Source organism: Amblyomma maculatum, chromosome 3 (genome assembly GCF_055883805.1).
Source record: "Amblyomma maculatum isolate TAMU_Amacu chromosome 3, ASM5588380v1, whole genome shotgun sequence".
NCBI lineage: Eukaryota > Metazoa > Arthropoda > Arachnida > Ixodida > Ixodidae > Amblyomma > Amblyomma maculatum.
In genome coordinates this window covers 31,299,383-31,316,337 of record NC_139346.1, presented here as the reverse complement: position 1 = coordinate 31,316,337, position 16,955 = coordinate 31,299,383, and the positions used below count along the sequence as shown (strand labels likewise).

Below are 16,955 nucleotides of genomic sequence, written 5' to 3'. Positions count from 1 at the left end.
TAAACCCTGACTGCTCATTGGGGGGTCAAATTCTAAAGTTAAAGCTCAGCTACTTTGGTCATCTGATGAGAAGAGAGGAGTCGCTCGAGAACGATTTGATGTTGGGAAAAGTTGAGGGTCACCGGAAAAAGGGTAGGCAGCGAACGCGATGGTTAGATGGCATCCTCGAGGAGCTGCAGATGAAGTTATGTGATGCTAGGAAGATAGTGAGAGACCGGAAAGCGTGGCGTGATGTGGTCCATAGGGTCACCAAGAGTCGGACACGACTTAACGACTGAACTTAACTGCGAATAAGATCTGGTAGACGTTTTTACGCACGCGGTGATACATATTACTATAAACGTTGCTGCTGCATTATTACTACAATTACAAAAACTTGTTTTCGCTTCTTTCGGCTTCGATCCCGTGCGCACCGGCTGCGTTTCCATGCAATGAAACGCATGGTACTACGGTGCGCTTCCAGTGCACGGTAAGAATCTCAATGAGCGGAATATCAGGCGCCCTCCACTACGCCGTACCTCACATGATGAGTCGCTGGTAGGCATTAAACACAATAAACCATGCAGCCTTAATATCGCAATAAGCCAGCTTACCTCTAGCACTCGTCCCTCCAACACTGACCATGAGGCATTTGCTGGAATAGATCAATACACCACCTTTTGCATTTAGACCACAACAGCTGCCATATACTTATCGTACTTTTGACGAGCGACAATGATTGGTCTTTTTCATGGTTCTAATGTCCAACTCATATTATGAAGAATACTTTCACTTGCGGACTACACTGCCGACATGGAGGTAAAATACTAATCGTTTCAGGAAGCAGGCCGGGAGCGAGTCGGGGGGTCGTCGTTCTCTTCCTGGTCTTCGTGATATCCGCTCTTCATTAACTACAATATGACCTATGCAAAGAAAGGCCTCTCACTGATTTTAGCCACATGGATTTTTTTCATTTTTTCAGCATGTTAAAGCACCTGAGTCACACTTTTTTGCCTTCTGCCTGCTTACTCCACCAATATGCAGCCGCTGAAACAGAAACCAAATTTGAGAGCTTATGCCAAGCGTTTTTCTGTATTTATATCAACTACGTCAACACCCGGTGACATAATTGAAAGGGGCAGGGAGAGAGGTAACTTGCATAAACTTGTATCAGTTTGGTAGAGTCAGATATTTCAGCAATAGCGTCTGAAACAAGGCTCTAAATTTCCGTACCTCTAGACAGGCAACGAAAAAAATCCTGTAACTACAGGGGCGAAAATATGACACCCGAATTTTCAAACATTGACTACAGCAGAATGACAGCACTGTGGCTAAAAAACAACAATAAAAAATACAACTGGTCCTTCCGGAGTGAGTTAGAGTGATAGATTATGTTACATATTGTCAAGTGGAAGCATAATGCAAGGCAAAGCAAGATGAGGCAGCTCGATATGATTTCTTGTAGATACGCTAGGACTGTTTGTGTAATTCAACAGTCCAAAATGAGTGGCCAGATTGCACACTGATTCGAGATAGCCGGAAAGTTGTCTAAGCAGTTTCCTAAAATTAAGAGGGTGTTTAAGACTTACCAATGATTTGTAGAGTCAGTTTCAAAGGAACTGTTGCACAAGAAAGAAATATAGACAGTCTAGCATGCCATGGGTTTTTTACCAATGTATTTATGTACACGCAATGGAAATACATATGTAAGGGAGGGTAGAAAATACAATAGCTAGCAAGCTCTTATTATTAGGAAGATTGTTTATGTAGGAGCTCACAGTTAAATACGCTAGGACCCAAAGCAAAATGCGAAGTATGAGTGAAATTCCGGATAACGTTTCAGGATTGCATGTTTTGATTGGTGACAAGTGTAACTCGCCTAATCAATACTCGATGCAATCTTTCTACAGACATATGTAGCCACTTGCGTATAGAGCTTATTCACGTGACGTCATTTCTGCTTTACTAGCAACCATGGCACGCACAACGTAACATGAAAGAGGGAGAAAGAAAGAGAGTGAGGGACCACAGCGAATCAGGGTACAGCGGAGGTGAAATCCGAGCTCTGATTGGAAAGTGTTCCAAACGGCATCTCATGTGTTCTACAAATGAGCGGCGCGCAGCAGGGAGGACGCGGAGCGGCGCGCAGCACCTGTTACCCTCCCCACCATTGCTCCGATCCGCGGCCCGACAAGATGAAAAAAAAAACAACCAGGTGGACATTGCTGGTTAGAAGAACCTGACAACTACGAGTAAAGTTCGAGCCTGCTTAGAGAGGTAAGCAACTCGCGACGAGAGAAGAACATCAAAGAAACGAAAGAAAAAAAATATGTGGGACAGTAGTATGCTGAAATACTTTGAGGTTTTCGCTAAAAGGTGTGAGCGCCAAGCATGAAGAAGGTTTTTTACGAGAAGCGGGATGTGGAGGGTATCAAAGAAGCGGGGGAATACAAGAGGGGGAGGGGGGAGAGTATAAAAAAACAAAAAAAAACAGGAAAACTCTCCTTACATGTAGGGTACATTAGTGCCGTCCAGAACGACGTAATCAGAGCTTATAAGGACTAGAGACCAGGGAAGCAAAACCTATCCAAAAAGGAACGTGACGCATTGAAGGCGCTTAGCAGACGGAAAGATGTGGTCATCGAACCGGCAGATAAAGGAGGCGGCATAGTGGTCATGGACAAGGAAAAATATATTGCCGCGAAACCTTCAAAACTGTATTTGTTGTTTTTTAACAGCCACCGCATTCAGGCTTATCACTCTGATTCTGGACCGCGTATCAGTTCCGTAATATTTGTTTGCGACATTTATCATCGTTCGCGTTAAGCTATGGCCTCCTCGTGAAGAAGAACTTCGTAGCCAACAAGAGCGCGCAGCTTCTTGTGGTGCCTAAAAACCTCCGGCAGGAAATACCGCAGGCGTTGCAAGATGAGCCCACAGCAGCCCACCTCGGATTTTCTCGCACGTTGCATCGAATCCAGGAGAAGTACCACTGGCCGCGACTGCCTGCCGCAGTTGCTCACTACGTGAAGACGTGTCGTGAGTGCCAAAAACGCAAGACGCCGCCGATCAGACCAGCAGGACTACTAAACCCGATTCCACCCCCAATCATGCCCTTTCAACTAATTGGGATGGATCTTCTTGGCCCCTTTCCATCTTCGTCTATGGGTAACAAGTGGATCATCGGGGCCACTGACTACCATACCCGTTAAGCCGAAGGAAAAGCACTACCCAATGGTACCGCTGCAGAAGTCGCCAAATTTTTTGTCGAACAAATTCTCTTGCGACATAGCGCCCCAGAAGGGCTCATCACGGACAGGATAACGGCGTTTACGGCAGAGTTGACTCAAGCCATCCTGGAATACAGTCATACAAGCCATCGACGAACAACTGCGTACCATCCCCAGACCAATGGCCTTACGGAGCGCCTGAATAAAACGATCGCGGACATGATCGCCATGTACATCGACGCTGAACACAAGACCTGGGACGCCATCTTGCCGTACGTGATCTTCGCGTATAACACGGCAGTCCAGGAGACGACCAGAGCGACCCCATTTAAGCTTGTGTACGGCAGGGAGCCCACGGCGACGCTCGACGTAATGCTGCCGCACGTAACTAACGAGGACAACCTTGACGTCGCCCCCTACCTGCAGCGTTGCAGAGGAAGCCCGACGACTCGCACGTCTGCGTATTAAAGACCAACAGCGCACCGACAGCCGACGATACAACTTACGCAGACGACACGCAGAGTACAACCCAGGAGACCAAGTGTGGATTTGGACACCAATTCGCCGTCACGGTCTAAGTGAAAAGTTGTTGCGTGCAAAATCATTCGCCGCGCCGGACCACTGAACTATGAAGTCATTCCCGACGGAACGTCAGCATTACAATGGCGACGCGCATGCCCAGAAATTAGTACATGTTGTACGAATGAAGCCATATTACACGCGTTAAAGAATCTGTGGTGTCTTAACTTTGCAATGTTTATGTATAAGTTGATTTGTTTTCGAACATCGAGGCGATGTATTTTTTTTTAAGGGGGAGTAATGCCGCGAAACCATAGAGAAAGAGATTGGCAAAGAATGAACACTCCCACAGGGCCCAGCGGCCCATTTGACTGTAGTGCACCAAGCGGCCAGCGGCAGCTACTTTCGGCATTCCTGAAAGGCGCGTGAGACGAAGTCCCTGCCCGATTATAACGGAGAGCCTAACACCATCCTGGATGCTGACATAACAATGGCGGAAATAAGAGCTTCCCTCTTTAAAGTACGTACAACATCCGCCCCAGGAGAGGACGGCATTAACAATAAGACAATCAGAAATCTAGACGACGCTTCTATCACAGCCCTCGCGGACTTTGCAAACGAGTGTTGGAGGGAGGGAAAACTCCCAGCGTCTTGGAAACATGCCATCGTTAAATTCATCCCAAAACCTGGCAAAAAGCTCGCGCTCGAAAACCTCAGACCTATTTCGCTTACTTCTTGCATAGGAAAACTGGTAGAGCACGTCATACTAGACAGACTCCAGTCCCACATGCAAAAAGAGAATTTATATCCAAACACTATGGTCGGCTTTAGACCACATTTATCAACACAATATACGATGCTAAGACTAGCAAACGAAGTCCTATCTCATGAGCAAGAAAGGAGTACCAGGGCAACCCTAGCCCTAGATTTACCAAAAGCCTTTGATAATGTTAAACACAAAGCAATCCTAGAATCTCTTTCACTGCTGAATGTAGGCGCAAGAACGTTTAACTACATCAAGGACTTCCTCTCCGATACGACGGCTAAAATTCAAATTGGCACTATCAAATCCGACATCTTCACTTTAGGAGATAGAGGAACTCCGCAAGGATCGGTCCTCTCCCCCTTTTTATTCAATATAACCTTAATCAAAATGGCACACGAACTCGCAAGAATCCCTGACCTAGAACACTCTTTGTACGCGGACGATATCACCCTTTGGACCACCAAGGGGAGTACTGGCACGATACAAGATACGCTACAACAAGCGGTAGACGTTGTCGTAGAGGACTCGCAAGCCGCGGGACTCGCGTGTTCCCCCAAGTAATCTGAATTACTCATTCTACACCCAAAGCATCAAAGAAAGAATAAAGCGCCTGCGATCAAAATTTATGCGGAAGGTGCAGCCATCCAAGAAGTGGAAACACTAAAAATCTTGGGAATGCTCATACAGTAAAACCAAAAAAACGACACACTAATTAAGAAACTGAAAAACACCGTCAACCAAATTTCCCTTCTCCTCAGTCGAATCGCGAATGTGCGTGGAGGAGTTAAAGAAGCTGAGACCAGGAAACTAGTAGAAGCCTTCGTTCTTAGCAGAGTTATCTACTCTACACCATACGTCACCCTCACAGTTAAAGAGACGACCTGGATTCACTAATTAGGCAGTCCTATGAAATTGCGCTTAATCTCCCTCGCAATACCCCAAATGAAACACTACTAAAGTTAGGAATTCATAACACCTTAGCGGAAATGATGGAAGCCCACCTCACCGCACAATACGAACGATTATCAAGCACTGAAACGGGACGTTTCATCCTTAAAAAAGCAGGACTACAATATGAAGGGACCCGGGACCACACTTTGCCGGTTCCAAGACTTGTGCGCGAGCAATTAATAGTCCGTCCTTTGCCTAAAAACATGCATCCAGAAAACGATACGGACAGAAGAAGGGCTAGGGCACGAAAATTACACGAAAGATTTTCAGTACAGAAAGACACGGCGCACGTGGACGTGGCAGAACATGCGGACAGAGATGCTTTCTCCCTGGCAGTTGTCGATCATCGAGGTTCTCCCCTCGCATCGGCGACAATCAATAAAACAAAATTTCCGGAGGAGGCCGAAGAGGCTGCAATAGCTTTACCCATTACCTCCACCACTGCCAAATACATCCTTAGCGACTCTAAAACCGCAATTGTAAATTTTGCTAAAGGAACGGCCCACTCCGCAGCCATCAAAATCTTACAAAAAATCTCCCATACCCACCTTATCACATTGATCTGGGTCCCTGCCCATTCGGACCATCCTGGGAACGAGGCAGCACACCAATTTGCCCGAGGATTCGTAGTTAACCGGGAGGTGCGCTGCCCTGAGCTCAGGTCGGCCAGGGAGCGGATGACAACCTAAAAAAAAATTACTACCCACTTCAAGAAAGAAAGACAAATATTCCCAGAAGCACATCGATCTCTAAGTAAAACACAACAAGCCACCTGGCGGCAGCTTCAAATAGACACTTTCTTTAATCCGTACATGTACTCCATATGGTTCCCAGAGCAGTTCAGCCCTGTCTGTTCTCTCTGTGGACATCAAAAGGCAGACACACCACACATCCTATACTCATGTAATCAAGACAAGCCATCACAGAGTCTGAAGCTCTCTGCCCAATCTCAGTGGGAGGCCGCGCTACTCAGCTCCGACCCGGAGGTTCAACTCCGAGTCACGGAGCGGGCTGAAGAGGTCGCCGAACGACATCGTCGGTCGGCCACCTGACGTCCGGCCTAGAAGAGGAGCCCACCGCGGGGACGGGAACGTCAACCCACCCCGCGCCTACGACCTCTTCTTTAAATAAACTTTGCCTCCTCTTCCTCCTCCTCCCTGCCCTTTTAGCGCATTATTTTGATTTTACACGGTCTGCTTGTATTTCTATTTATGTTCAGCATGCATAACAACATGAAAAACAGATTCCCAGTTCTCTAAATTGGCCATCGACGCAGCTGCGCCACAGCCTTTGCAAAACAGTATTGCAGAAAAGACGCCAATTGCTTTGTGAAATGAACATTTATTTTGCTGCATATAAAACACACAAGAGACGCAACAGATGTAGACGGATGCATTGACAAAACTTGGCACACATAAGGCGATGTGCAAAATACAGGAAGATAAAAATTCACAAGGCGAGAAACAGCACTTAGGTGGAGACAAAAAATAGCATAACGTTTATTTCCAAATTATGGCAAATGATATGTAACAAAACAGGCATTATACATAAACTACAAAGTCTCAGTCCCGGCTACCTTAGCAAGGGTAACTTGTACAGGGCAGAGAGAAGTACTGACGCGTGGGGGGAAGGCCACTCCGTTCACTCGTCGCATCTGCCGCGATTCGGCTGCAGTTCGAGGGTTCATTCAGTGCTGTTGGAAAAGGAATGAACATGATTCACAAGGTTGCAATGAAATGCAAGGCCACTGCACCGCGCACACAACTGCATGTGGGTGCGTACTGAAGACTTGGTGAGCAGCAGTTATGGTCCAGAACAGAAAAGCTGCGATTCGTAAAATTGATACAAAAGCTACTGTTGCAACGTAGAGGTCAGGAAATGCAGCATAACCGAACCTATCTGAAAATGCATTTCTACAGTGAGTGAAATAACAGCCACTAAACTAACAACCTTCCTCAAGGGCACTGAACAGCTGAAGCAATGAAGCTTGCTGCATAGTAAAACATTGCTCACTTTAACGTTGTCCCGTTACATGCAACGCGACACCACGCTAAACTAGCCGTTCGCAAAACCGCGGCCGGCGGGCACGCCTTGTTGGCTTGCCCTTCATACGCGACTTTGTGAAGCGCAGTCGCCGCCGTACTGAGCTAAACTGCCTGAAATACTGCCCAGTTTGACAAGAAAGTCAAGAATGAAACGTTTCTCACTTTACCGTTGCTCTGCTAAACGCGACACTCAGCAAAACTAGGCGTTCGGCAAACTGCGTCACCATGGCCGCCCCGGCCGGCGAACACGCCATTTTGGCGCTACGGCCTGCCTTGGTGCCTTCACATGCCACTTTGTCTAGCGTGACGAGCTAAACTGTTCGAAATGAAGCTGTTTCCCGGGAACACAACATATTACACCTTGCCGTGGTTGGGAACCGCCAGAGTTACGGCGTAACGAACTGCGCCTGAACAGCCGGCGCGCCTGTTCACGAGCTGCGAAACTCAATGGCACCGGTTGGCATGGCCAGCGTAAACTGCTTGAAATGCAGCGTAGTTAAGCAAAAAACGTTGCTCACCTTGCCGTCGTTCCAAACCGCTGTCGTTCCGCGCAGCAGCCCACAAGAGGTCTGTGCCGCACAAGCGCGGCGAGGCACGAGCAAACAACCGCTCCCATGGCGGAAGTAGAATGGTGGCGAAGGCGGCGCCCAAAAGCGGTTCAGCGGTACCGCAGCCTAGCCACAGGTCGGGGTGCCAACCACTCAGATGAGGAAATTATATTAGTACAAACTAAAAAGTATCAATCAACATAAAAGAATAGACATTTTGATAACTTCGTTTGTGAAGGAGGTAAGGTATTTTATAAATACATTCTTAATTTTTTTTTTAATCTTGCAACACACTCTTATCACCCCACCTCCTTGATGTTGCATCGGTCAGGAGTCGCTGCCAGAGGTAACCAAGGCAACGGAGATAACGAAGTTGACGAAGCACGAAACGGTTTCTTATCGCTGTCAGCTGCTCGTCTGCAGTGATGCGGACCTTGGTGCGCCCGGAAAAGAGTAAGTTTGCAAGTCTGAAAGTGTCCCTTTTGCGGAGATTTCGACGTCTTTGCTGGTCGCTACTATGTCGCCGTTTAGTGAGATTTAATACTTCCCTGCAGCCGTGGTTTTTTTGGTTTCGTCCCCTTCGTCGTGCGGGCAGTGCGAAGTCTTTTTGCAGCAGTGTATTGCGCTTAGCGTTTTATCGCAAGATGAGCCGGCACAAAGTGAGGAAGCGATGCTCTGTGGCACATTGCGACAGCGTGGACTTAACCTTCGTTGTCTTACCGCTTCCTGGCTGACTTTCACCGGTGAGCAGATCTGGAGGATGCACACAGACTCAATGTATGCTCTAATGCTCTTAAGCACGTTTGTTCATTCTAAAGCTGTCTGGACTGGTGCAATCTTGAAATTGCCTTGAAAACTGCTGTATAATTTCTGTCGAATAATTTAAATGTGAAGAGTAATCCAAGTGCTCTATGCTCCACGTATGTTTTGATGCACCTACTAATTCATGACATTTTTATTTAAATTGCAGCTGTCATAGCTTAGTTTTCTGCACATGCATGTTTCTTATCTGGTGATGTTTTGTGGCAGGCACTTCAAGCCTTTTCCATGCCTCGGCTGTGATCATTGAGATGATTAGCCCACTTAAACAGCGCTATTGTTTGTGCTGTCAGCGACATGAATTTTTATTGTCGTGATTTGTTGCTGTATTTTATTGGTTGATGCAATAAACCATGAATATGAAAATCATAATTGTTCACTTGGTACACTCTGTTGCGAACTGGGCACGGGACTGCCCCGTTGCACCAGTGTTTCTGGACCGCACCTTACTGTGCTGAGGGACAAAGTAAATGGCCAAAGTACTAGCATGACTTGCAGCAGTATTTGTATTATGAATTTGCATGCATGGTCTATTTGTAAGTGTTGCAGCCTTTCTATGCCGCCACCTTTGCCAACCACTTTCATTGTGCTGGAGCAACTGCTTATGAACAAGGGCGTAAACAACAGAAACTCGAGTTCTTTTAGATGGCAAAGGTTGGCGCGCGCTGAAAGGCAACAACCTTCAAAATATGCAGGCTCGTCAATGCAACGCGGCGGTAAAAAAAAATCTTTTTATAATTCGCGCCAAAGTAAACGTATAGATGACGTCATTGGACGTCATGGCCCCCCAATTTTCATTGGTCGCTGGATCCCATGAGCCGCCATGTTTTGTACGTATGGGCGTCTATTGAGCCTTCGATACCCTAGTACATATACCTTGCCGCTCCCTTCAACAACTTCTTGTCGTCTGCTAGCGCTCCGGCGGGCTACCGCTGCAGCGAGTGCTGTCGCGCGCGCGTCCGCGCATGAGCACGTTCGTGCCACCATTCATCAATCGACGGCAGCGCAAAAAGTCACGCGTCATTTCCTGGGGCCAGTTTTCGCCGAGTGACCGCTATTTACCAATCTCTTTCTCTATGGCGAAACCTTCAAAACTGTATTTGTTGTTTTTTAAAAGCCGCCGGCATTCAGGCTTATCACTCTGATTCTGGTCCGCTTATCAGTTCCGTAAACTTTGTTTGTTATTGCTCGATGTCGCGAGTCACACATTTATCAGTTTCGTTGTAGCGCAAGATGCACCGAGATCTGTCTCGAAGGTTCCGGCCACTCGGGTGTCTTTCCAGAATGTTCCAGCCCGTGCTGGTAGCTGTTTGCGACGTTATCTAGATTGTTCTGTGCAGCCTTTAAATTGAGTGTTGACGAGTGTGACGGGCATACTTTGTTCGACGATCGACCAGCACGTTGCTATCGCCGTCGTCGAACTGCCTTCAGTGACGCCTACTCCGGCGGCCCCCGGATCCAACTCGTCCTCGGAGTCCCCGCTGCCAGGTACAGGGCCTAGGCGCCACGCTTCCAGCTGTGGTGTCCGGGGCTAGGGCAGCCATGGACCTGCCGCCTCCAGTCCAGCGACCTACGAAAGCGCAATGCTTTCAGTTCACCCTACCGGAGCCTGCTCCGGCGGACGACCTAATTGATGCACTCGAGGCGGTCGTCGGTGTCGGGGGTCTGCAGTACCTGCAGCACCTCGGCGGAACAAAGTTCCTTGCTGCCGTCTCGTCGATGGCTCAAGCAACTAAGATGGTAGCGGCGGGCGCAATCCTCGTCGCTGGAAAGCAAGTACCACTGGCGCAAATGGCTGCTCCAGTGGTTTACGTGACGGTGTTCCGTCTACCCCCGTCAGTGAGCGACGACTCCCTCGCCGCCGCTCTAAGTCCGTACGGCAAGGTCCGCGCTGTGACCGAGCCGGTTTTCAAGGGAAAGAGTCATGTGCGTACCGGAGCGAGGCTGGTGAAGCTAGACATGCTCCGGGCACCACCCAACTTCATCACTGTCGCTGGGCACCGTGCGATGCTGGAGTATCGTGGGATGAAGCGAGTGTGCTCCAAGTGCGGCGCAGAGGGCCATTTTGGTGCTTCCTGCACCGCGGCACGTTGTGGCCGCTGCTCCACGTACGGCCACGAGACAGAGGCGTGCCAAGCAGCGTGTAAACGGTGCGGCGGTAACCACGTGACCAAGGACTGCGTGATGCCGCGCTCGTATGCGGCCGCTGCTACGCCTGATACCATGTCGCACCAAGGTGGAAACGCCGCCGTGACAGTCCTCAATGAGCCCTCGGTAGTGTCAAGTAGAACCCCCACTACACATTCTGAGGGCGAACTGGACAGGGCGTCCACCGCCGCCCAGTCGCCGGAATCCGACGTCAGGAGCTCGGAAGTTACGTCCGACGACGAGTCGTCGCGTGCGTCCTTCTCGTCAGTGACTGACTCGGACGCGTCGTACCTTCCCGCCACACCGACATACGAGGGTGCGGCTCTGAACGCACCCATTACGAAGGAGAGCGCTCTGCCCGAGGCCTGTTCGGAGTCGGCGGCTTTCCCCTCCCCTGGAGCTACCGTGCATGCCCAGTCGGAAGACTACAGCCATGAACCTCAGCTTCCCAGAACACCTAGTCTCCTGCCCGGGTCGTTGCGCGAGTTGGGCGCAAGTGCTCCCAAGACCCAACGCACAAGTGTGCGGAAAACATTACTTTTGGATGGCGCTGACGAAACAAAGCGCCAGCACTCGGCATCGGATGGTGGAGCAAGCGTGACGACGCCCTCGGCCCCAAAAAAGAAGCCGAAGACCGCTGAGAACGACGCACCGATGGACGTCTCGTTTTCCGAGACGTGAGTGCTATGGCGCCACTCTTCAAGGTGACAGGCCGTGACGGCCAACCTCATCCTTTCCCGCTTTGCGGTGGCCGAAGCGCCGCAACCTTGGCGCTCCACCCCAGCCACTGCTATCTTATCGGGACTACGGCTTCGCCGGCGCCGGTGGTGAACGATGGACGGTGCGTGCGGTGCAGTGTGTGTGGGTTCGAGTGTGACTGTGTGCTTTTTTCCATAGCCACTCGTTCTGACTGGACGTTTTCGCCGCCCATGGTCCGTGTATCGTCGCTGCCGCGTCGTCGTCGAGCTAACAGCCGGAACCTCAGCGGGGACCTGTCGGACACCGTCATGCCTTTCCATGGCGCCGACGCAGGGTGCACTCGCAAACTTGGTCCGCAGAACTATATCGTGAGTCCTTCGCCGTTTTGTTTGTTCTCCAGCTGCGTTTCTTTGCTGTTTTGGTTTCATTCACTCATTTGTTATGATGGCTAGGTTTCGCTTTCTTACTTTTAACGTGCAAGGATTCCGTAATCCCGATAAGCAGCGGCAAGTGCTACACCTCGCACGTTTGTATCAAGTTGATGCTTTGTTCTTGCAGGAATGCAATTTTCGTACACCTGCAGATGTCATTTCCTTTCGTTCTTATTTTAATGTTGATGCCTTTTTTTCTCTGACGGACTCGCGGTTTTGCGGCGTGGGTGTCGTTTTTCTTAACCCTGCATTCAGATCGAGTGCTCACTGCACATTCGGTCTCGACGGTCGCTTGATTGCGGTGGACGTTTTTTTGGACGGCCGGAGGACTCGTTTCGTCAACGTTTACGCGCCGGTCACGCGTAGTTTGACGAACGAGTTCTTCAAATCCATTGCGCCACATTTTTTGGATGATGTTCCACACGTCCTGCTTGGAGACTTTAACTGTGTTTTGGACTCATGGCGCGACATCAGGGGGCCCGGACAGGGCGCGTCACATTGTCATGCAAAAGAACTGGGGAAGCTTGTCCGCTCCCTGTGCCTTCAGGACACATGGGTCGCACTACATGGGGACAATTTTGTGGCAACGCGCACTAGGGGTCGGAGTGCTAGCCGGCTAGACCGAGTTTACGTCCCCTCTACCCTGCTGGCCAATTTGCTTGAGTGTGAGGTGCTGCCCTTTCCTGCAGCGGTCGGAAATATTAGCGACCATCTCCCAGTAATGGTCACTCTACAGGGGGCGCCTGGACGCTCCAACAGCCCACTAATGTGGCGAATGGACGCATCCATACTGCATGATGATGAGTGCATTACTACGATTCGCGCGGAACTGCGGGCATTGGTAGCGGATGTGACTGACTGGACTCCCACAGGCTGGGATACCCTCAAGTCACGATGGCGAGACATTCTCGTGCTCACGGGGAAAGCGCGGCGCGTCCGTGTTACTACGGCGCTCAATGACGTCCTCAGACGTATGCGGATTGTACGCGATGGCGGCGAGTTAACTTTCGCAATGAGAGAGTATCTTGATACACTGCGCACTCGGTATCATCGCATCCTTGAGAACAGCTCCCGCTCATCACGTATGGCAGCAGGTTCACGCATTCCCCTTGTTGACACAGCTGACATTGGTTACGCGCGCTCGCAAGGTCAGTCAAAAGTTCGGCCACCGCAAGTGGATGAAGTAATCTTGGAAGATGGTACTCCCTCTTCAGATGAAGCCGATATCCAGCGCATCTTTTGCAGCCATTTTGCTGCCCTGTTTTCTTCCCAGGGCGTCGACCAACGCGAAGGCTATGAAGAAGCTGTCAGCTCCTTCTGCGGGCCCCTCCCTCAGGTTCCTGAAGAGGCACGCGTGGCACTTACATCTCCAGCTACTATGGAGGAGGTGCGCGACGCTTTATAGGCCATGAATCAGTCAACTGCGCCTGGTCCAGATGGGATAGTGGCAGGTTTTTACACCACCTTTTTCGACATCATCGGAGGTTTGCTTCTTAAGCTTGTAAACGGTTTTCTTTCAAATGGCACGAAACCACCCTCGTTTAACGCTGGGCGCATCATCTTGCTCCTAAAGGACGGCTTCACACCATCAAGCCCAGCGTCTTGGCGACCAGTTACCCTCCTGAACACTGATTATAAACTGATTGCCACTCTACTTGTCAGAAGGCTGCGAGCCTACTTAGAGGACCTGGTAAGCCCTTACCAGTCCTGCGCGGTACCTGGTAGGTCGGTGTTTGCCTCCCTTACGTTAACGAGAGATGTATTCGCTTACGCAAATGCCAAAAATGTCAGTGGTATATTCGTTGCTTTAGACCAGGCGAAGGCTTTTGATAACGTAGATCACAGCTATCTCTTTAATGTGCTTAGTTGCTTTGGCTTATCGACTGAATTTGTACGACTCATAAGATCACTATATAATGGTTTAACCAGCCAACTCGTCCTCAATGGCACCATCGCAGGCAGTTTTGCGGTAACACGAGGGGTAAGACAAGGGTGCCCGCTCTCACCGGCCCTTTTCGTGCTTGCTCTGGATCCTTTTCTGCGTAAAGTAGTCGCCGACAAACGAATTCGGGGCTTCCCAATGGTAGGACAGGAAACGCTAGTGGTTTCAGCGTATGCGGATGATATCTGTGTTTTTGTTCGGGACAGCGAGAGCTTCCGAGTCTTCCTATCCACCTTTGACCAATACGCTCTTCTGTCAGGTGCACAGCTCAACCCTAGTAAAAGCCAGGCGCTGCGCTTTGGGTCTTTCAGAGATCCACTGCCTGTGGCGGTGAACTTTGTGGCCGCAGTCCGTGTGTTGGGGATATTGTTCGAAACAAGTGGAGTTTCTTCCCGTACTTGGGAAGAGGTTGTGTTGCGAGCAACACGCGCTCTTTCGGAGGCCGCACTTTTCAGCCTCTCACTAAGGGCAAAAGCCACGGTTGTGAAAACTCGTGTGTGCGCTTTCGCTTTTTATGTGGCACGCGTTGCAATAATTCCGCGCCGTACAGCGGGCCGCCTCGCGTCTCTTGTAGGCGCCTTTGTGTGGGACGGCCGGACTGCGTTGGTTGCCCGTCACTTGTTAACACTGCCGACAAACAGGGGAGGCCTTGGATTGCCGTGCATCCCTACTGTGTCGCGGGTGCTGGCAGTGAGGTTAGTGGGTTCCCTTCTCACAACGGAGTCTTACCCAGGACGCTCACTACTCGTCTACTGGTTAAGCACGGCACGTCGGGCTTTCAACCCTGGAAGGCATGTAGGCCCCCAAGCAGAGAGGCCGTCCTCTTTCTATCGCGCTGTCGCGGGAATGAAAGAGGCGTTAGACGCCGACTTACCTGATGCGAGCCTTACAGACACGCCACCCATTCAGATTAGCGAACAAATCGCGTGTGCACGCCTTACACCGGATGAAATCCGGATGACAGCCATCTCCAAATGGCGGGCATTGGCGACAGGCCGAATGCCCAATGAAGTTGTAGATTTTGAGTGGAACAGGCGCTGGGGGGTTCTTCCCACGCGCCAGCGCCTCGCCAGGTGGGGCGTGGTACCCAACGATAGATGCGCCAATTGCGGTGGCGTAGAAACGTTGCAGCATGTTTTCTTTGAATGTGTTGTTGCACGCACTATGTGGCGCCTCGTGCAGCGCATGTTTAGAGTTCGCGTAGGCCCTGGCACAAGACGCCAGCGTGGCCTTTTTCCACGTTTAGTTGTCGCCGCCACCATGTATGTACTGTGGCGGCGTCGCTGCCTCGCTGAGGCACGTCGGACTCCTGCTCGCGCAATGTACCCGGCGCTGCGGAATCTGCGCCTCGTCATCTGGAAGTACTTGTCTGATCAGCTAGAAAGAGATGGTGAGGCGCGGTTTCTGCGGCGTTGGCATACGCGCTTCTTTGTTGTAGGTGACAACAGGCTGAAGATGCCGGCCTTGCTGTACTAGCCTGCGAGCCTCGTATCCCCTTTCCCCCCCCCCCCCCTTTTTTAAGCTTGCACCCGAGGTCTTGAGTAGGCGCAGTATTCAAGCTTATATTGCGCCTTTATGGGATGTAATCGGTCGCCCTGTCAAACGGCTTTTTCTTTTGGGGGATAGTTTCCACACCTTGATGTGCGTGTGAGTTTTATTTCCTTTAAGCGAAGAGAGGCCATACGGACAGCTTTGGCTACGGTTATTATTACCCTTTGTTTGAGCACAGTGAATAGCGTGTATTATTGACGACTGTATAAACATCGCACCCACGATCGTCTGTGGTTTCAAATGTACGTTCAAGGTACCAAATAAACTTCTCTTTCTATCGCCGCCGCTGAGTTGCTTAGTTCTTTTGCGGGCGCAAGTCAGCCCAAGAGGTAATTTCAGTACCATCAAGCCTGTGTCTTCATTTGTGTCAGCGACCCTGGTCACCACCACGTGACAATATTGAGGAAGGAATTAGACAACTCCCTAACATTAAATTTTATAAACACGTAAAAGCTGTCCCCACTCTAAAGCATCAAAACTTCCTACAGGGACTCTAAATGAGCTCGCAAAAAGTGGGGTCATCTTCTGCGAATATGCAAAGCGCTGACCGCCTGACACCCGTCGCCGGGCCGATTCTACATGCTTCCGAAAATTCATAAAAGGGGTAACCCTGGCCGCTCTATCATCATCAACACCATCATCAGCCTGATTATACCCACTGCAGGGCGAAGGCCTCTCCCATATTTCTCCACTTAACCCGGTTCTGTGCTAGCTGAATCCACTTGACCCCTGCGAACTTCTTAATTTTATCCGCCCACCTAACTTTCTGCCGCCCCCTGCTACGCTTTCCTTCCCTTGGAATTCAGTTTGTTACCCTCAGCGACCATCGGTTATCCTCTCTTCGCACTACATGTTCTGCCCATGTCCATCTTCTTCTTAATTTCTACTAGAATGTCGGTAACTTGAGTTATTCCTCTGACCCACTCTGCACGCTTTCTATCTCTTAATGTTACACCTACCATTTTTCGTTCCATAGCCCTCTGGGTTGTCCTCAACTTAAGTAGAACTCTCTTGGTTAGCCTCCACGTTTCAGCCCCATGGGTGAGTACAGGCAAGATGCAACAGTTGTATACTTTCCCCTTTAGCGATACCGGTAAGCTGCTAGTCATAATCTGCGAGTGCTTGCCAAATGCGCTCCATCCCAATCGTATTCTTCTTGTTATTTCCTTTTCGTGGTCCGGATCTGCGGTTATTACCTGTCCCAAGTAGACATATTCGCCTACTACTTCCAGTATTTCGATACCTAATGTAAACTGCTGTTCCTTCCCGAGGCTGTTGAACATTACCTTTGTCTTCTGCATATTGATTTTCAAGCCTACCTTTCTAC

The 16,955-nt window shown here is 49.9% G+C and overlaps 1 protein-coding gene across 1 annotated transcript; it reads left to right on the top strand.

The window, feature by feature from the left end:
* The first annotated feature begins 10,362 nt into the window (after positions 1-10,362).
* LOC146194450 (uncharacterized) lies at positions 10,363-13,282 on the top strand. Its single transcript, XM_084597414.1, has one exon. It carries the CDS (start codon positions 10,400-10,402, stop codon positions 11,684-11,686), a length of 1,287 nt encoding a protein of 428 aa, XP_084453540.1. The 5' UTR covers positions 10,363-10,399; the 3' UTR covers positions 11,687-13,282.
* The last annotated feature ends 3,673 nt before the right edge of the window (positions 13,283-16,955 follow it).

What these genes read in the sequence shown, in the direction of transcription:
- LOC146194450 (XM_084597414.1), top strand. Translation starts at nt 10,400, where the DNA reads ATGGACCTGCCGCCTCCAGTCCAGCGACCTACGAAAGCGCAATGCTTT.